Source organism: Mesocricetus auratus, unplaced genomic scaffold (genome assembly GCF_017639785.1).
Source record: "Mesocricetus auratus isolate SY011 unplaced genomic scaffold, BCM_Maur_2.0 Super-Scaffold_100004, whole genome shotgun sequence".
NCBI lineage: Eukaryota > Metazoa > Chordata > Mammalia > Rodentia > Cricetidae > Mesocricetus > Mesocricetus auratus.
In genome coordinates this window covers 96,666,912-96,688,027 of record NW_024429189.1, presented here as the reverse complement: position 1 = coordinate 96,688,027, position 21,116 = coordinate 96,666,912, and the positions used below count along the sequence as shown (strand labels likewise).

Genomic DNA, 21,116 nt, shown 5'->3' with positions numbered 1-21,116 from the left:
TAGCCAGCCAGTTTAGCACTGTGGTGGTTCAGGGTCAACTTGACTGGGTCTTGAAGTGCCTAGAAATTTGACCAAACATTCTGGATGCTTCTGTGTGAGATTTGAGTCCATAGGCTAACTAAAATAGATAGCCCTCCTCGATGTGGGTGGGTTTTATCTAATCAATTTATGGCAGGATATGGCAAATGAATAAGAGGGCATCCTCTTGAAAGACTGCCTTTGGACAACCAGTTGTCAGAGGGATTGTGGGGGTGTGTTCAGCCCTGGGGCATCTGCCCTGCCCCTGTTTGCTGAGAGCAGCTCTGCCTCTAGACTCCATCCAGATTGCAGATGCATGGGCGATTTGTCATTATTTTAAGTCTTAAATTATGGGTTGCTTTGTTACACAGTCCTTGGTACCTGAACACGGCAAATGTGTCACGGTAGAAGTTCACTATCTGGGACATTACTGAGGGTTCTACCATCACCAGAAACACCTTTGTACATTTCCTCTGTTCTTATCTCTAAGGACCAAGTTCCAGGACATGGCTGTCTTGGGCAGTGACCCAGCCTGGCATGTACTGGGGGACTATTACAGAAGGCTTAGTGTGTCTCAGCCTGGGGAAGAGGAAGAAGCTGTTGAGATGGGAACCAAAAGTCACTCTGGGAAAAATGTCCTTGCTGTCCAGAGAGCCCTGCTATGCTTTTGATAGGTGTCCCATGGGACCATCAGTGGGTACAGAAGCTTTTAAGGGGCCTTGTTGGAAATATGGTTACATCAAGGCAGACCTTTAAAGTGGGCAAGACCCTGGTCTCTCCTCTTACCCCCTTTTTCCTTCTTAGTCACTATGGATAAGGAGTTTTGCTCCACCATGGGCTCCCTCCCATGATGCACTGCTTCAACTTGGGCCTAAGAACATCAAGACCAAATAATCACAAAGTGAAACCTCCAAAACCATGAGCCAAGGCACGCATTGCCTTTTCCTTAAACTTTTATTTATTTTGTTTTGTGTGTATGAATGTCTAGACTGCATATATGCCTGTACACCATGTGTGTGCCTATTCCCTGTGAAGGCCAGAAGAAGACATTGATCCCAGATATTTGTGAGCCACTGTGTGTGTACTGGGAATTGAACCTAGCCAGTGCTTAACCACTGAGCTATCTGTCCAGCCCCCAAACATTTCTCCCTCCCCCTCTCCCTCCCTCCCTCCCTCCCTCCCTTTCTTTTTCTCCCCCCCTTTCTCCCCAAATAAGAGGTTTTATTAAATACTGGCCAGGACCATGGATACTGGTCAGATCCATACCTTAGACTCATACTCAGAATGTGGCACCAAATGACATGAGTCAGGGGCTCATAAAGGCAAAACTCACCAGGTTCTGTACTTTCTGCCTTTGTGCAATCAGAGACAAGCACATACCCTGACGTACTTCCTGCCTATATATGATCAAGTACACATACTGTGTCTTTGGGGCAACCAAACTTGTTTACAGACAGAAAAATACTGGCTTGTTATCTTATATTAACAACAGCCCCCAGCATTCCAGGAAGTTGTCTGTCTTTGGGCAACTAGGGCTTATAGTTTAAAGGCATTTTTGTTTTATAGGTCTCTTAAGCACAGTAATTTCAACTTAAAACATATTGTTAGCCATCACAGGTGCTGTGTGATTGTGTGTAAATGTCTTAACCTTTTTGTACCCTGTCTTTCTCATTTACAAAGAGGGGATAATAAGAGGGTCTTCGTGCAGAGTTGCTCTGAATGAAAGATGAACATTTGTAAGGATTCCGAAGTAGCTCCCAGCATGCACACTAGTTTAAGAACTACTTTTTTTGTAATTAAAACCTCAGCCTTCTCAGAGAGGCTTTCTCTCTAAAAATAGAGCTATCACTTTTAGGAGGGGCTGTCACTTTTGTTTTCTTTTTGGCACTCAACACTAAATTCAATTAGTTGATTTATTCAATAATTCATTTATGTGTTTACTTTTATTCTCACTTTGTGTATCATGCTGTAAAAAAGATGTCCAGATTAGACACCTGTCTTCACTGGCTAGAGAGTGTGTGAGGACATATGGCACAGTCTTGTCCTTGGATTTACATAGCATTCAGTGTGGGGACTGGACACAGCCCAGACTCCCCCTTCAGTGGCACTAATTGCTCACTGGTAGGGAGCACCGCCAGTAGATGTTGTCCATTTAGGGACATCCCAGTTGTAGAACCCTCTCCTGATCAGCGCCATGTTCTTAGACAAATCAGTGATGGCTTCCACTGCCAGTCAACCTGGACACTCAGGCCATTCCAACTCTGGAGCTACCTGAGGTGAGGAGAGGTGGACACATTGCCCAACACTTTTACAGGGCCTCTATCATGGCTCAATTCCTCCCTCTGCTCACTCCAGCTCTCCCCACCCTGGCCATGGGTATTGGACTCCAGGTTACTCCTTAGTGTCTTGTACTCTGAAACTCCACCTTTGAGTGACTCCCTGGGAAGCTCAACCCTGAGCTTGAGGATGATGTGGGGGGGGATCCAGGAGCCTCTCTCCACCACTGCAATGACTCCTGCTGTGCAGGGGAGTGTCCCTTTCACTAGGACTAGCAGGTGACCTATCTAGGGCTGGTACTATCACAATTTCTGTCTTTGAGGACATGCATCAGAAAAGGGGACCCGTGTGACAGCAGAGGCAGGCCTGGCCAGATGTTCTGTGAGCTGGTTGTTTTTTGTCAATTTGATACAAATCTAGACATACCTGGGAAGAGAGAATTTTTTGGGAAGTGGGGGTTCAAGACAGGGTTTCTCTGTGTAACTTGCTATGTAGACTAGGCTGTCTCTGCCTCCCGAGTGCTGGGATTAAATCTGTGTGCCACCATCGCCTGGAAGAGAGGATCTTGAGAAGTTGCCTCGATAAAATTGCTCTAAGAGAAGTTTGTGGGACATTTTCTTGATTAATGATGGATGTGGAAGGACCTAGCTCACTGGACAGTACCACCCTAGCCCTAACCCCTAACCCTGGGCCAGTGGTCTTGGGCTGAGCAAGAAAGCGCACCCCTCCATGTTCTGTGCTTTATTTCCTGTCTCCAGATTTTTGTTCTCCTTCAGTGTTGGCCTTGACTTCTCCCAGTGTTGGACTGTGATGTGGAACTGGAAGCTGAAATAAATCCTTTTGTCTCCATGTTGCATTGTTCATGGTGGTTATCACAGCAATAGAAATCCGGACTAAGACACTCTGTGAGGACTGCACTTTGGGTATGGCTTCTCTCAGTGAGGACTGGGGTGAGTGGGGTGGGGGCACACCACACTTCAGTCTTTCTGTCCCATATCCTTGAAGAGAAAGGAAGATATGCTTAGAGACCTGGTCCAGACAGACAGTCATTTTCACTCAGTGACTGGGACATCAGGTATGGGTCCCATTTTAGAAGCACAGCTTTGGAAAGAATAGCTGAAGCCACGGCCTAGAGCCAGATCTAAGTGAGGTTAGGGGATGGTCTAGGATCAGGATTCAATCAAGAGGTTAGAATCAGATCCCTGTGTTGGGTGGGAACTACAGTCTGGCCTCAGAGTTGTCTGTGGCAAGTTGTTCAGGAGCAGTGTTAATATGGATTCAGCTTGGTATAAGCCAGGTCTTGGTTTGAGGACAAGGGTTAGGGTTTGGTTTGATATCAGGGTTAAGACCCAGCCCTGGTTTGAATCACAACTCAATCTAGAATTATTGTCCGAAGTTGGGAGTTTATCTAGTTTCACTCTGGGGATGCTCAAAACTTGTCTTAGCTCTGGATGGAGCTGGACACTAGTTTGAGTTAGCTTGCTGTTCTATGGAAGGGTTGTGAAACCCTAACCCAGGGTAGACTTGGCCTGCAGCCTGTTTTAAATGTTTACCATGACACCTATTTGGTTGTGCACCATCTATGTTAACCTTAATGCTGTATAATCAGAGTTGAACAGTTACAACAGAGGCATCCTGCTTTGCAAAGCCTAAAAAAAACTTATGCTGGGACTGGACATTGGCTTACCAACCCTTGCACTGAAGGCTTGGGAAGGGTACCTTAAGTGTGTAGAAGACCAGGTCCGTCACCTATTGGTGTTCAGAGATTTAATGAAAGCAGATGGTCTTTAGGGGCTGGAGTGACTTAAAGGAAGTACAAAGCCTGGCTCTCATGAAAAGCCTTAGTGCTGCCAGTCAGGACTAGAACATCTTGTGAAGCCAGTTTAGTCCCATTGAAGTCCCACCGGAGGTCAGCTGGGAAGCACCAGAGAAAAGGAGTTGTATGGGAAACAGCTATCTGGAGGCTGTCCTTGTGCTCCAAACACAAACACTGCCCCACTGAGTATAGTTGCAGAGCTGTGCATGTCCCCACCCTCCTGGTACCCACAGGGCCTTCAGGAGAGCTAGGCTGCTCCCTCTGTTTACTCCTGCTCTCTTGACTTCTACCAGTGTTGATCCTATGTTCCTTGTCAGTCACATACTGTGGTTCAGGCTTGCCTTGAACTCATGGCAACCCTCCTGCTTCAAGCCTCCGACACATCTACTTATCCGGCCTCCAAGTCTCATCTCATATTTTGTAGAGTTGTCAGAGAAATCCTTGTATGGGGCACCACAAGAATCGTCTGGCAAATACTATATAAATTGACTTTCAACATAAGTTATTCTCATCTGTATTAAAAAAGATTTATTCTATTTCAATGGTAGTTGTTTGGGGAGGAGGGTGTGTGCACATAAGTGTGGGTGCCCACAGAGGCCAGAAGTGTTGAACCCCTGGAGCTGGAGTTGCAGGAGGTTGTGAGTTGTTTGACATAGGTACTGGGAAGCAAACTCAGACCCTCTAGAAGAGCAGAAAGTGCTCTTAACTGCTGAGTCATTTCTCCATTTCTCCGGTCTTCATTTGAATCCAAGAGGCACCACACAGCAGATGCACATGTCGTGTTGTTCAAAGTTTCTTGAACTATAGCATGATTTTAGTTTCTTTGACTGTCCAGAAAATTTCAGTGTTAAATTTCATGTCCAGTGTCATATTCATTGTGGCCCAGTGGTGACTACACTGGTCCTTGTCCCAGGTATCTGTGTCCTGCTTTGACTCCAAGTGTAGAATCTGCACAGTGCCAGCCAAGAAAGAGTGGCTGGGTGATCCAGGGTCACTTGGTGATCTCCAGGACAGCTAGAGCCAGAGTGTACCTATGCTGTCGAGCTTAGGGGAGAACTCCTTTGTCTTTTTCAGCTGCCCCCAGGCAGCCTCAGCCCCTCAAATCCAGTCAGTGTCTCTGCTGAGGGGAAAATCTCCCTGTTGCTGAAGATCCAATGCTTCTTTCAGAACATGAGTTTGGGGTAACGGTTGGGTGAATGACATGGTCCTCAATCCTGCTTCTATTGTGCTTTATGGCTTCAGGAAGGCTTCTCTACAATGGCAGCATTTTGACCTGGAGAATTCTTGGGCCCAAATGTGGCCAGGATATTTGAATGAATAATAGAGAAGCAAGGAGTGGTGAGTTGCCTGGACTGAGCTGGCAGAGCCGACGAGGCTGGCCAGGGCTTTCGGGAGGCTGGGCCGTGCCATCCTCCCAGCAGAAAGGTGGCGAGAGTCGGAAGATCCTTCATCTCTTATATAACCCACTTGTCCTGAAGGGGAAGGATTACTGAGTCCAGCACCTCGATGCACAGGGAAGGACCTTGCCTAAACTCATGAAAGAGGGCAAAGACAGAAGCAGGGCTAACCCGGGACCCCTGGATCTTATATAGGAGAAACAAGCAGATGGACAGAATCCTCCCCAAGTCACTCGTGGCCCTCACTTGGCTGTAGCCACGTGGATGATCACAAAGCCCTTGACATCCGGGAACTGAGAGCTGACAAGGTCCACCTGCAGCTGCCTAGGGCCACTCTTGGAGGGGGTAATGCTGAATTGGATCAAGGCCCTCTCTTGAGGTTGCAAGCTGGGCACCCTGGAGGCAGAGCAGGGGAAAAGGCAAACAGTCAGTCTCTGCTTCAGTCTAGCTTGCCTGGCTTTGCACCCCAGATCCTCGGCATCAACTGCTTTACTGTTGTCTTATTTCTCACATTTCTCCCCACCTGCTGCTGCTCCTTGCATTTCCCTCCTTGGCCTTGGCTGAGGCATTCCTTCCACCTTGCTGCCCAACACACCAGGAGCCGAGAGTCAGATTCTTTTCTTAAGAAGACCTTCTCTTTGCGTCAGAGACCTCAGCCTGGGGACCCTGGCTTCCTTCTCTATGTCAGAAAAGCGTCTCACGTTACCATTTAGGGACCAGCCCCAATGCAAGAGGCACTAAAATTTCTCGCTAACTCCATGCTTTCTTCTCTCAGGGGCTATCTCTGGAGATTCATCCCTCATACTCTTCTCATGGCAACAGCCATCTTAGTGTCCCCAATAACGTCTATGTGCCGCAGAGCACAGATTAGTATGACCAAGGACTGTATGACTGGAGAGTAAATGAACACATGAATGAAAGAGTCGGTAAATGAGAAAGTTAAATGGTGGCTAGCTAGATGAATGAACCAGTCAAAACAGCTGAGTGAATGAATAACTGAGGAGCGAAACGTGAATCAAAGAGTGGATGAGTGAATAAAAGATAACAAATAGAGTTGGAGAATTGCTCAGAGGTTAAGAGCACTGGCGGCTTTCTAGAGGACCTGGGTTTGATTCCCAGCATCCATATGGTGGCTCATAACCAAATGTAACTCCAGATCCATGGGATCCCAATACCTTCTGCTAGGCTCAGTGGAGCCCAGGCTCACACATGGTACACAGGCGTGCATGTAGCACAACACTCTCATATATAATTAAAAAATTAAACAGAGACAGCAGTGAACATTAAGCAAGTGGGTAAATGAATGAAAATATGAGCAGTATGTGCGGATGACAGATCTTCTAGGAAAGTGAAGTAATGGTTAAATGGAAAAAGGCTGATGTTGTGGGCAGTAGGTGTGTCCCTGAATCTCAGAGTCTCTTCTGCTACCTTCTCAGTACCTTCTTCTTAGCCTGACTGAGTCCTTGTTAATCAACAGTCCCATCACTTACTCAATACTGAGCTGTCCTTGGAGAAGTCCGCTGCCCTCTACCATCAGCATACAGTCCTTCACGCTCTCCGAGAGAGGGTTGATCACCAACACTTCCACAGCAACTGCCACTCCTACCACTGCTGGGCCCAGCACCTGGAGAGGCAGCACCCATGAGTCACCCAGCAGCCTTCATATCCCCGCTTCCTGAAGCCCAGGGTTCTGGCTGGACCAGAGAATGAGGCATTTGTCATACCTACCTCTGCCTCTACACACCCTGTTAGAACGCCAGTCTTCCCCACCCACGAGAGTTGAAGCTGGTACCCAAGTCTCAGACCCCAGTTTTGGATACCCTCCACCAGTCCAGTCAGAAACAACGTGGTAGGTGTGGACAGGAGTCACCTTGATGGTGATGAAGTCCTCCAGAGTAATGTCCTTCTCCACCAGGAGCTTCTCTCCTTTACTGACAAGGCACATGGCAGCCAGCAGGACCTTCTTGTCCTCTGTCAGGTCTTCTTTGTACTGAGAGTAAGATATTGTGACTGGGATCTTCTTCTCTGAAAGGTAGAGCAGATGTGAAGCTAACCCCAAGGCTCAAAGAGGGTATTTTCTTACCCAAAGTCAGACAGCACGCACACTGAAGGACCCATATACAGCTGGGCTCAGATCTAGGTCAGTGAGTACCAGGACACCAGGCTGTCTCCCCAAGAGTGCCCAGACAAACTCCTCAAAAGTTATCCAAGACAGAAATATTTGATGCTCTGTCTGTCCATCCTACCTGGAATTTATTTACTGTTTATTGACTGCTCATTATTTATCAAGAGCAAAGAAGAGAGAGATCCAACAATGGCCTTCAACTTCCAAGCTGATAGGGGCAACTTCCTTGTAATGTCTCCAAATATTGCTTGGCCATGAAGGGTTGATTTTAGTCAGCTCCACCAGCTCTGAGCAGGCTTCACTGCTATTCCTTGCTAGTACTCTCATACTTGAATTCCCATGGTTCAGATCTCTCTCTCTCTCTCTCTCTCTCTCTCTCTCTCTCTCTCTCTCTCTCTCTCTCTCTCTCTCTCTCTCTCTCTCTCTCTCTCTCTCTCTCTCTCTCTTTCTCTCCAGGCACACACACCTTGTCTAGGCATTCTCTTCATGTGTAGCTCACTGGAAGCCATGGCTAACTCTTGGTTCTATTTGGATTTTTTGACCTCTGTACATCTTGTGTGTGTGTGTATGCACACATGTGCAATGAGTCCTCTTTTGCTTGCCCCAGGCTCTATAATAGTCTACTGTCCTGTCACTTTATGGTCCCTTTACTTAAATGTTCCCATTAGCTCAGAGCTTTGCACACAGCATGCTGGTCCTACATGCTAGGTGACTGATCTGTGTGTTAAGATATTATAAGCCATATTATATTGGTAAACTGTCATGTGTTGTTTAGCTCAATGAGAAGCTGGTTCTAGAAGTGTGGTCCTGGGACCAGTGTCATCAGAATCAACTTTTACTCATTAGAATGCAGATTCCTGAGTTCCATCCTGGAGAACCAACTTGTGCTACCAGTGATACACTTGAGCAGAGCTTTGGCACCAGTTCAGACCGCGGAGAAAGGTGGCCCCAATAAGTGTGGACCCCAAGTCATGGACTCCATTCTCAGTCAAGAAACACTGAGACTTTCCTCCAAGAGGAGATTCTCCATAGCACCTCAGGCAGCCGGAAGTAATGAACAACGACTGAATGTCCATTCAACATAGCAGATACACTTTCTTCTCAAGCTCACATGTAACATCCACTGAGAGAGATCACATCCTGTGCCATAAATACATATTAATAACTGTAAAGATAGAAATAAGGCAGTGTATGCCCTGAGACTACAGGGACTCTAGCAGAAAACAGTAACAAAGAGAACTGGAAAATCCAAAATGCTTGGAGATTAAAGGATATGCTACATTAAATAAAAAAGATAAACCTAGCTGGCGGTGGTGGCACACGCCTTTAATACCAGCACTCGAGAGGCAGAGGCAGGCAGATCTCTGTCAGTTCAAGACCAGCCTGGTCTACAAGAGCTAGTTCCCGGACAGTTTCCAAACTTACAGAGAAACCCTGTCTTGGAAAACAAACAAACAACAAAACCAAACAAAACAAAATAAAACAAAAAAGATAAACCTTGATACTTAACTCAGGCTGGCCTTGAACTCTTGTTCTACCTGCTTAAGCCTCCCTCCTGACCACTGGGATTAGATGTTTGTTCACCATGCCTAGTTCAATACACTTCTAAAAGAATACGATCCAAAGAAGAAATGTCAAGATAAAATTTTAAAATTTTTGAACAAAATGAAAATGAAAATACTTTGTAGTGTTAGAAGAAAATTTTATTATTACATATATGGCAGATTTAAAATTATTAACCCAGATGTCCACAGCAAACTGGAAAAATTAAAGCCAACATATACCAGAAGAAGAGTAATAGGAGCTGGGCCTAGTGGCATGGGTCTATAATCATAGCTACTTGGGAGGCTGCAGTAGAAGGACCACAAATTCAAAGCCTGCTGGGCCTACAGGGCGAGTCAAGGGCTAGCCTGGGCAAACTGGTAAGATCCTGTCTCAAATAAAGTGGAAACATGGAGGGGTAGGGGTGGTACTCGGTGGCGAGGAGCCTTCAAAGCGTACAGCCACACTCAACTGACAGCACAACAGCAACCTACCAACCAGACAAAGAAACGAAGACAGGAATACACAGAAGAGCACAATACGAAGGAAAGATAAGCAGAATAGCACCAGTTAGAGTAGAAATCAATGAAAGCAAAAAAAAAAAATCAGTATTGAAAATCAACCAAGCCTAAAGCTGGTCTTTGAAAAACAATTACCTTGAATTTATTTAAACATTTAAACCAAGCAAAAGGATAGCCATGAAGAGCTTATAAAATGAGCTATAATGTACCATGAAGAGTGCACAGCGTGGTGATATTTAATTAGGACTATGCTTTTCAAAAGGCAAACAGGCAGTACACATTTAGAGAGAAAACCTGTCAACAGTCTGTAGGTAGGTGGTAAGATAAGAGGCGATTTTTCTCTTTTGCTTTTGAGTTCTTTAATGAATATGTATTATTTTGAACATGAAAAAATGCTAAAAGCCAGGAGATGTTAATTTATTCTATTACAAAGTGCTATTTTGTGATTTAGATTTTGTGACAAGAAATGACAAAAAGAACTAAAAAATGTGTGGTACCTCCTTCATACGTTTTTATGCCTGTCTAAGCCCACAAGGTGCATTTGCAAGGAACTGGCCCAAATGGGTGACATTAGTTAAACTTTGTTCAGCTGTATCCTTGGAATTCAGACTGTGTGAGGGAGGTGACAGAGACAGACAGATGGCACACACAGACACACGCAACACACACACGCATTTGGAGAATTGGGAAAGGTGTGTAAGACAGAGACAGGAATGGGAGACACACATACAGAGAGGGAGAGAACAGTGACAAAGCTGCGGACACAGAGGGAGGGACGATATGTATGCAGAGGGAGGAGAAAGACCAGTTAGGAAAAAGGGAGAAAGAATGAATGAAAGGGGTCCATCTGGGAAACCACACAGAACGTGGGATGTGTTCAAGCTCATGAGAAACATACCTGACTGATGAAAAGAAAAGCAACAGTTAAAAGTATCCAGACATTTTCTAAAGGCCCAGGGCTGTGCCATCTTACAGTGAAATGCCAAGAATGATTTCAGGCATCATCAAGTGAGCATCGCTGGCACGGATGAGCCTTCTACTTTGTAGCCTGGAGACAAATGACTGAGTGCCGTGGTGTGGGGCACTGGCGGTGTTCTGGGTGTGGAACCCTCGCCCCTCTCTGTCCTGGGTCAGTTCCTCTAAGCCTGGCTGCCTGGGTGCAAGTCTACTTCTCTGAGGAACGGAGCCATTGCTGGTATCTAGTGTGTCTGTGGGCTTCAGAAGAGTGACACATAGCATGTATGGTGACGTGCTCCCAGCATGTGCTTGTTTGGTCTGTAAATAATCACATTGGTTGTGATGACTAGGTGATAAGTCACCTCACCCTCCAGGCCAGTTTGCCACCAGATGATTGTGAACTTGTACTGCCATTACTGTAAAGCGAACCACACAGTCATGATTTCCTCCTCTAACCTTCAATTTTCTTATCTGTAAAGTGGGGACAAGAGGCAGGCGCTGACATCAAAGCTCAGGGCGATCCTTCCTGGGGATGGACGTCAATCTGGGAATCTGCCTCACTACTGCTCACCCCCCAGCCAACTTGGCAAAGGAGGAGTATTGACCAGATTTCACTAGGCCACCCTGATCTTACCTTCTTGTGGCCCTAGCTTCACTGTGTGGGACTCGCGCAGGATCTCTGCCACTGGCTTGCGGGTATAGAGGATGGTGGCGCCACTCAGATTGACTCGGACCCGCTGGGCTCTGGCAATGAGGTTGGTCAAGCACAGAGCTAGCTTCAGGTCCCGCCCGAGCACCGGTGGCTCCAGCACTTTGAACTTGCCAGTGATGCTGGGCTTGGTGGCCGGTTCCAGGAGGTCATCACGCCAAACACCGCGCACACCGGCCCTGCGGATCCGCCTCCTTCTCCCCCAGGCGTCTATGTTGAGCAGTTTCTTCACGGCTTTGCTGTACACCTGCCTCTCCTTCCGGGACCCTGCAGGACGTCTTTGCATCAGACACAGGCAGCACACTCTCCCTCAGCCCAGGTCCAGATTCTGCTGCTCTGGGTAAACCCACCACTTGTTACCGCCTTTTATTTCCATCGCTCCTGGAGGGCTCAAACTGGAAGCCCGAGAATCATAGGAAGAAGCCCTTTGCCGTATGCCCAGGTTCTCTTCTCTCTTTAAATATACTTTACAATAGTTTCTGACACATCAGGTCAGGAAATTCACGTAAAAATGCAGGTCTTCAGCATGTCTGACAACTGGGTGAAAAAAGCCTCATTGCTGTCATGTAATGGGATGCTGACTTCTTCTCAGGCAAAAAAAAAAAAAAAAAAAAAGCCAGGACTCCACATTCTGAATTCCAGAAAGTCTCTGCAGATGGCAGATCAGCTCTTCCCACCCACCAGCCTCCTCTGATACAAGAAGAAGGGTGCTGATCCCTCACAGAGATGGGAGCCAAGGCAATGCTGATGCCTGTGAGGTATGGATGCTTGAGAGATGAGGTTTGGGGTGTAAACATGGAGTACCCTACCACAAAAGGGAGGTGGCCCCGTGACAGTCTCATCATTCTTCTGGAGCCTCAGATTATCTGGCCGATGCCTGAGGGGCACTCTATGGGGGACACAGCAGCTTTGGCAGATACATCCCACACAGACTCACCCTCTCTCTTGTCACTGCGAGCATCTCTGCTCTGGTTTGTGCTCAGGGAGCAGCAGGGACAAACTCTGGCTCCAGTTTGAACCAGAGCTTAATCACTTGGAAGCATGTTGTAACAGGCATAAATGACTGGCCTTATGGGTCAGATTACCAGGGACCCACTTCCCTATGGGAAAAAGGGACTGGCCTGTTTTTGTACCCCAACAAAAGTAGGTTCTTCCATAAATCAGGGACTAGGGCTGTGGCAGAGCCTGGGAGGTGACAGCTCCTGCTGTTTCGCACTGTGCCTAGTCCATGCTTCTTACCTGAGCTATTGCTACCACCTGCTACTGTTTCCGTGCTCACTCTCTGTACAATTATCATCCCATTTGCATGCCTGTACAGTGCTTGGCATATGAGGAAACAGCACTGTTGTTACTGTACGTGGGAAAGCTAGGCCAGAGGAGGTGTGCAGCAAACAGAGAAGGCAGATGCCGGCAGCATAGACATCGCTGAACTGCCGGGAGCGACTGTTGCCATCCTCCCATTTGGAGAGGATCGGGCTCCAGGTTTTCTGTGGGCCTTCTGCAGCCCACAGACTATTGTGGGGAGGCTGATGAAGTCTACTCTGCAGCCCTCACCTTCTGGATACTTGTAAAGGCCCGTGATGTCTACGCGAGAGTCACTGCCCACTGCCTTGGTACTGATGCACCTGCCAATCTTCTTTGTGTCCGAGTACACGCGCTCCCGCCTCTTGTCCTCATGCCATAGCCAGGTGATGTAGTCTGCATTGACCTCAGCAAAGATGAAGGGACCATCGTGGGCTAGATGCACATCACCTTCCCGGATGGCGGTGACTGAGGCGGGGCCGCACTGGAACATGCCTGTGCAGGAGAAGCAGCATGAGCAGTGTGCTGCCAAGGGGACCTGGGTCCACCCAATGATCCTTACCTTCACTCTCTTCTTGGGGCGTGGCATCCAAAACCTGCCAGCCATCGTAGGATGGGCCCAGGTCCCGTCGTGCAAACCAGCTTTCATTCCAGACATGGAAATTCCTGGCAGAGACACATGGGCAAGGCAGCTGTGTGCATACAGAGGCCCGGAGAAGGGAAATCATTACTGCAGACCAGTCATTGCTAGAACTACACCTCATGAACCACTCATTCATCTGCTCTGATGCATACACATTCACATTTGTGTATGCATGATTGTATGTACACATACCAACAACCTGCTTTCAAGATACCAGAAATACAACTGTAGTAAGACCAAAGAGCTTGCTCTCATGCAGCTCACGTTGTCTGGTTAATGTAGACCAGGCTGGTCTCAGACTCCAGATCTTCCTTCCTGAGCCCCTTGAGTGCTAGAATGACAAGCATGTACTGCATGCCAGGCAAAAAATCGGGACATTGTAGTAGCAACTGGTAGATGTGTGTCTTTGTGTATGTGTATGTATGAGTGTATGTTTATGTGTATACGTGTATAGCATGTGTGTATGTATAAGTAAGTGTGTGCATTTTTCATGTTTGAATGTGTGTACTTCTATATTTGTGTGTCTGCATGCTTACATATTTGTCTGCTTATGCCTTTGTGTGTATGAGGGCTTTTATGTTTGGGTGTGCCTGTATGTTCTTGTGCCTGCATGCTTGCATGCTTGTGGGTATTTTTGACCTTGTATTTACATGTGCTTGTATGTTGGTGTATATTTGTATGTCTGTGTGCTTGTATGTTGCTTTTGTGTTTATACATCTTCCTATTTGTGTGTTGGTGTATGTTTTGTTTCTGTGCACTTACATGTATGTATATATGTGTCTGTGTGCATTTATGTGCATGTGTGTCTCTGTGTTTACAAATGTGTGTAAGTATATGCATATGTGTGTAAGTATATGCATATGTGTGTATATCCTTGTGTGTGTTTATTTTAATGAAGGTAACAGAATGAAGACAGGAACGCTATTATAAATACTGTGCAGAAATTGAGGGGCTTGTACCAGAGAATGGATGCTGGAAACCTGCTCTAGGTAAATGACATCTAAGATGAGGCCTATATTCAAATGAATTAGCTAGAGAAAGACTGAAGGGGACAGTATTCTTGGTGGAAGGAATAGTATATACAAAGGGCAGGAGACAGGAAATTGTGCTCAAGAATCAGGAAAAGTGTAAGTAGGGTAGGTAGGGTGTAGGCTGTGCAGACATTGTGTAGGCACTGGTGGGGAGGTCTTGACTATTTTCAACTTCCTGTGTTCACAGTGAGAACATGAGGTTAGGAATAGGGGTGTTACTTGCACAAGGTCTCACTGGAGATAAGCTGCAGAAGGAGACTAGATTCCTGCTTTACTGAGCTGGTGTTAAGGGGAAGTAAACTCTTCTGGGGAGGCCACTCTCACTGAAAAAAATACATGGATAAACATCTGGGGGCTAGAGGAAGGTGACAACATCAGAAAGAAAGGTTTGTAGAAGGAGAGGAGAGAAGGGTCCGGTACGTAGGACTGGACTGGGCAGTGGCTGACCCTCAGTGGCCCGGGACCTACCACATGCTGTCTTCCGTCAGGTCCTCCAGGGTCCGTCCGTAAGAGTCCACATATTTGTCCACACTCAGATTGCCATCGGTGTCATGGGCTGAGTTGAAGTTGGACACCACCCTGGTTGCGATCCCCAGGCACCTGAGGACTGTGAGCAGAGGGTCAGAGGGAGGCAGAGGGTCAGAGGGAGGTGTCCCGCTCACTGCAGGCTGCTCTGCCCCTCTCGCCTTGGTCCCTCCACTGTGGCTCTCCTCAGAAACACCAAGTCCTCTGGAGTCTCTCAGAGGCTTTTCTGGAGATGCTATGCCACCCTCGTCTGGGTAGGCAGGCCCCGGATCCACACAGCAATGCCAAGTACCTTTCTAAGGGCATCCTAGGACCACAGGGCTGACCCATGACATCCAATGAGATAGAGGCAGAGGGAGGATTTTTGCCCAAAAAAGGCCAAATGCCAAGGAAATGAACTGTTTGTTTTCTCTTTTTAACCAGATTTCTATTTCCTCTTCATTAATGAGAACCGATTGATACACATGCAAATCTAGGTAAACACATGCAAAGCCAGCGGTGAATGTGCTGATGAGAAGGTTTCTTCTCCATACCTGTGCACATGACTCCAGCAAAGACCCAGCACTGGCCGTATTTGACCGGTTTGTATCTGCTCTTGAACCACTTCTGCAGGATGGCCACACTTCCACGCCAGTTCAGTGGGCTGGTGCCACCGCCATATTTGCCCTGCCACTGACCTTGTACCACACCCCGGTCATTGTTGCTGTTCACCTGAGCAGAGAAGGTGTGAGTGAGTCAGTCATTGGGCAGGCATCCCCACTTTCGTTGTAAAATCGTTTCCAAACTTTGGAATCCCAAGTCCATGGGGTCACTTTAATTGCCTGAAAATTAGGGCACTCTGCTTAATGCTGTGTGTGTGTGTGTGTGTGTATGTGTGTGAGTGTGTGTGTGAGTGTGTGTGTGTCTAAAATGTACAGTACATGATTAACATGCAAGAGGTCTGGGATTTGATCTCAAACACCTCCTTAAACACAAAACTAAAAACAAGAAAAAAGCTCCATTTTTATAATTTTCAATTATCTTCAATTTGGATAATCTGTTGTCAAAAACCGTCTATGATTCGGGAGCATTTCCTGCTTTAAATAGCTGTGTGTTATTAAATTTGGGGCTGTCAGTAGTGCTGTGTCATAGCAGCTGCCTGGTGCCTGTTAAACATTACTGTGTGTCAGGCACTGCCCCAAGGATTTTACGACTAGAGAGTTAACTTGTTTAACGTCTATAGTGTAAAGTCTTTTATCTCCCTGTATTCCCCCATCCCTCCCCCCACCAGGAGAAAAGTGAAATTCTGAGAGATTAGGGGACCTGCCAAACTCAATTAGCAGCAGGGTAATCCATGAGTTCAGGACTTGGACTTGCAGCCTTGTGGCTGTCACTGGGCTGCCGTGGTAGGTCACTGGTGTTGACTCTCTGACCTCCACCATCGCTCTGAGGTTGTGGGGGAACTAAGAAATACAGATTTACTTTTACAACCTCATGACCTTGACACCCACATGGGGTTGAGGCTGCTATTAATAATAATTAATAATAGACTGTCTCAAGGGACCAGGAAAGCTGTTGTGAGATTGTGTCTCCTAGAAATGGCAGGGAAGCCACAACCATGATTCCTCAACACAGAAATGGTGACCTAACAGGACCTAAACTAGTACAACACCCATAGAACTACAGACAGCCAAGGAATGAGGAGACAGGGAGAAATGGTCTCCTGGGGAAGAGCTCCCTAATTTATTATACAGTACCAAGTGGTCAGTCCTAAAATCATATATACACAAATAACACTAAACAGACTAAGTAGTTGTATTTATATATTTAAAAGTTATATATTTTAGCATTACACACACACACACACACACACACACACACACACACACACACACACACACTAAGGATGGAAGAAAAAGAGGCCATGCTTTTGAGAGAGCAATTGGAAGGTTTGGAGGGCGGAAAGGGAATGGTATAATGATATAAACTGCGGTCTCCAGTTTATGATCAGCTAAAGTAGCACCCTAGTCTTCCAGTGTGTTTTCACTTCCCTCGAGAAGTGGGGGCTGGGCCCCTATCCTTTTGCCTGAAATGTCCTGGGACTGCTTTGATCACAGAAGTGAGATCACTGGCCAGTCCCAGTTTCTAGTCCCCACCAGCCTGGAGTCCTGAGTTATGAAGTCCAGCAGGCATGGCATGGGCAGGAAACAAGGAGCTACCAACTGCCAGAGCTAAAGACTTGAGATATATGATTCTACCCAACCACCTGGGACATCCATAGCCATGTAGGAGCCCCCAGCAGAAGCATCCAGGAGCTGGGGTAGGCCAGTCTCATGGTGTCCTGCCAAATTCTTGACCTACAGAATTGAATGTAACTCAGGGTTTGATCACATAGACTTTGGGTGTGGTTGGTCATACAGCAATGTAGAAAGCAAGAAATGACTTTATGATATTCTTAGGGTTCAGTGCTGGGGCTAGTTTGGGGTGTCCTTGAAGGAAGGCTATGTAAGGATGGTAGTGGACTCCTTACCATAGCACTGATGATCCTGGTGACATAGACTGGGTCATGGCGGTGGGACACATCAGTGGCTGGGTCATCCTGATGATGAGGACTGCGGTCCAGGATGGAGAGGCAGACGTTCAGGATGTCCTCTTCAAACTGCTCCCAGAGAAGCTGTACTCAGAGGCCAAGTCTTATCCATATTCTAGGCCCTACCACAGCCCCACCTGGTCTTTTACTTGTGTTTGTATCAGTTTGCACCAACTCCCCCTGGGGATATTAAAAATCCTTCTCAAAGAGTCCTCTTGGAACCAGAAGTTAAACTTTCGTGTGATTCCCCATGACGGTCCTTGAGTCACCCAGCTACCTTACTGACACACTGCTTTGCTCCACATGTACATTTGGGTCAGCCGGTATCATTTAGCAATGCTGGGCTCCCGTGGTAGGAAGAGATTGTTGCTAAGGGTGGTAACTCTTTAGACGGACCCTATACTTCCAGTGTATCATCACCCACCAGTCCCTGAGCCCTTAGTGATTTTGACCCCCAGCCTGTCCTTATCTGGGCATACACCCCCATTTTCTTCACCCATTGTGACTAGTCTTGTAGCTACAATCAGCCTTGTGTGTGTAGGTCCTGTATCCTTGTGTCTGAATTGGATACATGTATGGCTTTTTCCTTGTCATTCCTTGAACAATGCAGCATAGCTATTTAGCATTTCCACTGTGTTGACATTAGGAATGAATTAGGGAGAACAGAACACACACAGGTGGTCAGGCCCCACACAAATCTGTCTCTTAGAGAAGGGACTTTAGCGTCTGTGGGTCTTGGTGTTTGCAGTAGGTACTGGAACCAGTTCTCTACAGACATGGACAGGCTCCCAAAGCAGAGTCCCAGACCAACAGTGTCAGCATGACTTGGAAACTTGTTTGAAATGCAGATTCTTAGGCCTGGCTCTCCAGCTCCTTAAATAAGACTTTCTGAGGGAGGAACCCGACCACTTGTGGTTTTAGGAGATCTATGACTCTGATGCATGCTCTTGCTTAAGGATCACTGATTGAAGCTACTTATATTTCCACACAGAACTGACTTCTAATTCTAGACTGTATCCAAAGTAGCTCCCCTTTTCCAAGGGTCCAGGACGGGCCTTGTCACAGGGGGTGGTAGTTGAGTGAATGAACGAATGGATTTGCCTGACTTAAGAGTCAGCCCAGCTTGTCCCTCCTGGGAAGAGGTGGGTAGACAACTCTCCCAGGCTGCCTTTGCACTCCAGCCCTGGTCCACCCCCTCTGGTTGTGCCCCTGGAGACCTGCCCGTAGTTCCAGCCCTGGGCTTGGATGTGCTTCTCCACGCCTCTGAAGATGATGCCGCTGTCATTGAGCACGTACTCCTGCCTCTCCTCCTCCGAGTCCAGAAACACATCGTCCTCTGAAAAGCAGTCCAGCAGGTCCCATGTGGGCTGGGGCTTTGTCCCCACTGGCCTGAGAAGGGCTTATCTGGAGGCTGACATGGTCAGGACCGGGAATGTGGCTTACTGGGCCCTATCTGCTAAGACATCCTTTCTGGGTGGCTTTTCCCTCAAGCAGGGTGTAACCCCTCGAACCCTGATATGCTAGATGTCCCACCTTGATGTTAATAGCAGCCTTATATTTTCTAAACATTAATGAGGTCCTGATCCTAGCTACACCCTGAGGAGGGCGTGTCACGAGGCTGTGTGTTGCAGCACCCGCCAGATGAATTCCCACTACATCTACAAGAGTTCGGCACTGCTATTATTCCCACCTCACAGGTGTGGAAACGGCCCCACTGAGGGATGCAGCTTGGAGCAGTCTGGCCCTCCTGCCTCCACATGCTTGCTCTCGTACCCATTCTTGTTGAGCCTCTCCTACCTTTCCCCACTGGCCGCTCACGTCAGACGCCTCTACCTTCCTGTTCCATTCTCACAGGTTCTATTGTCATCTCTGATAGCGTGGGGCCTCTACCCGGCCTGGGCTCTTGGATTTTGTCTTTCTATCCCTTATCTTTCTTCCAAGGCTTCCCCCGACCCCCTGCAGACAGACCTGCCTCTGAAGATGGCTTCCAGGGGACCCTCGGTCTCAGTCATGGGACTTCCTACCTGGGCACCAGGGATTGAACAGGAGAATAAACTGGCCCAGCTTGCGATCACTGTGTTTGCGGCGGGAAGAGGCCCTGGCACTCAGCAGGTATCGGCCAATGACTGCATTGGAAGGGCTCGCAAGGCTGACGGTGATGGTATTCTCTGTCTGTTCCCCTTTTGCAGCTGTCCAGGTGTCACCTGTTTCTAGCTCTGCTGTCTGGAAGATGGCTTTGGTGTGGAGAGCCTCAGATGCGTGGGGCCCTGGCAGGGAGAAGGGGACCAAGAGAGTCTGCCTCCTAAAACTGTTGCTTTAGAGAAGCAGAAATGCTACAGGCCCAGAAGCCCAGATGCTATTCCCCAGATGCCAGAAGGCTGCGAAGGGAAGGACTGGACAAGTTTAGAGAGCCCTGGGCTAGAGTGGACACCTCTCTGCTGTCCTGACTCTCTCAACCATCCGTTGGGCAAAGGAGAAAGTGACAGCTAGCCTCTTATCTGGATGGAAAAAGAGAATAATTTGGGTTCCAAAAGTGTCTGAGTATTTTCTATGCCCATCAAGAGCCCTGGATTCCTCTATATACAAAGGGCTCCAGAAAGGGCACCTCACCCAGCTGTCTGCTGTGCACTGGTGGTGTTTTCTATCTTTCCCTTGGAAACTGGATTCAGGATTCAACCCACTTCCCAGGGACTCGATTCCCTCCAAAGCCTGGCTGCTAACTGAAGAATGTCAAATTACTTGTCATAAAATAAGTAGTCTGTGGACCACTGGGAACTCTGGCAGGTCAGTTACCTGTCTCCACAGTGAAGATGAGGGCCTCCTCACTGTCCAGGACTCCACTCAGATCCAGGGTGAGACTGAATAACTGGCCCCTTCGAACCACCAGCTCAGGGCAAGGGTAATCTTGGGTGTGGTGAGCAGCACCATTTTTGGAATGCTGCCAGTCCACCTTGGTGACTCTGACCCCTGAGCAGGGAGAGGAGAGAAGTGAGGTCAAGCTCGTGAGGCAACTTCATCTGTCTCTGAGTCTGTCTTCCGTCTGCTTTGTGCTATCAGTGCTAATCCATCAATTCATGACATACCATTGGTTCCTGTTATCCATTACTTAAATTCTGGAAAGTTCTTAGGCCTTGAATCCCATCAGAGATAGGTTGATCTCTGTGCATTTGAACCAGCCTGGTCTACACAGTGTGCTCCAGGCCAGTCAGAACTACATAGTGAGACCCTGTCTCAAAACAACAAAAAAAAAATACAAAACCCCAAGCCCAAAACAAACCAACAAAACAAACAAACAGAAACACAAACAAATGCAAAAATAAGAAAGTAGAAACTAGAATGCAGTTTCTAGTTCAGATTCACCTGCAAGCATGGATGTACTACCTCAACTTTTTTTGCTGTTGTCTGGAGGTCTGTGAATAGCTAAGAAACTACCAAGAAAATTAATTTTAGAGTTATGAATACATTTCAGCAAGTAGGCTAACCCATATCTATAGAATGCTGAGGGCTGGTGACACAGTCTTTGTATGTCTTGGTGTTTGATGCCAAGATACATTGGTGAACAAGAAAGACATGGTGTTGTCTTCATGGGAAGCTCAATGCTCATGGACAAAGTCTCTGAGTTAACTGCAATGTCCAAACCATGTTTTCTACTTGAACTATCTATATCTTAGTCTCCTTCTCTAT

General features: G+C 47.3%; 1 protein-coding gene across 1 annotated transcript; it reads right to left on the bottom strand.

Moving 5' to 3' along the window:
* Window positions 1–4,679: 4,679 nt before the first annotated feature.
* Window positions 4,680–20,535, bottom strand: Tgm6 (transglutaminase 6). Its single transcript, XM_040744991.1, has 13 exons — window positions 20,516–20,535; window positions 20,226–20,431; window positions 19,457–19,699; window positions 18,650–18,768; window positions 17,373–17,501; window positions 15,397–15,574; window positions 14,807–14,945; window positions 13,227–13,330; window positions 12,917–13,159; window positions 11,288–11,629; window positions 7,379–7,533; window positions 6,999–7,132; window positions 4,680–5,904 (listed from the first exon to the last, which is right to left on the bottom strand). Exons 1-13 carry the CDS (start codon window positions 20,533–20,535, stop codon window positions 5,751–5,753), a joined length of 2,166 nt encoding a protein of 721 aa, XP_040600925.1. The 3' UTR covers window positions 4,680–5,750.
* Window positions 20,536–21,116: the final 581 nt, after the last annotated feature.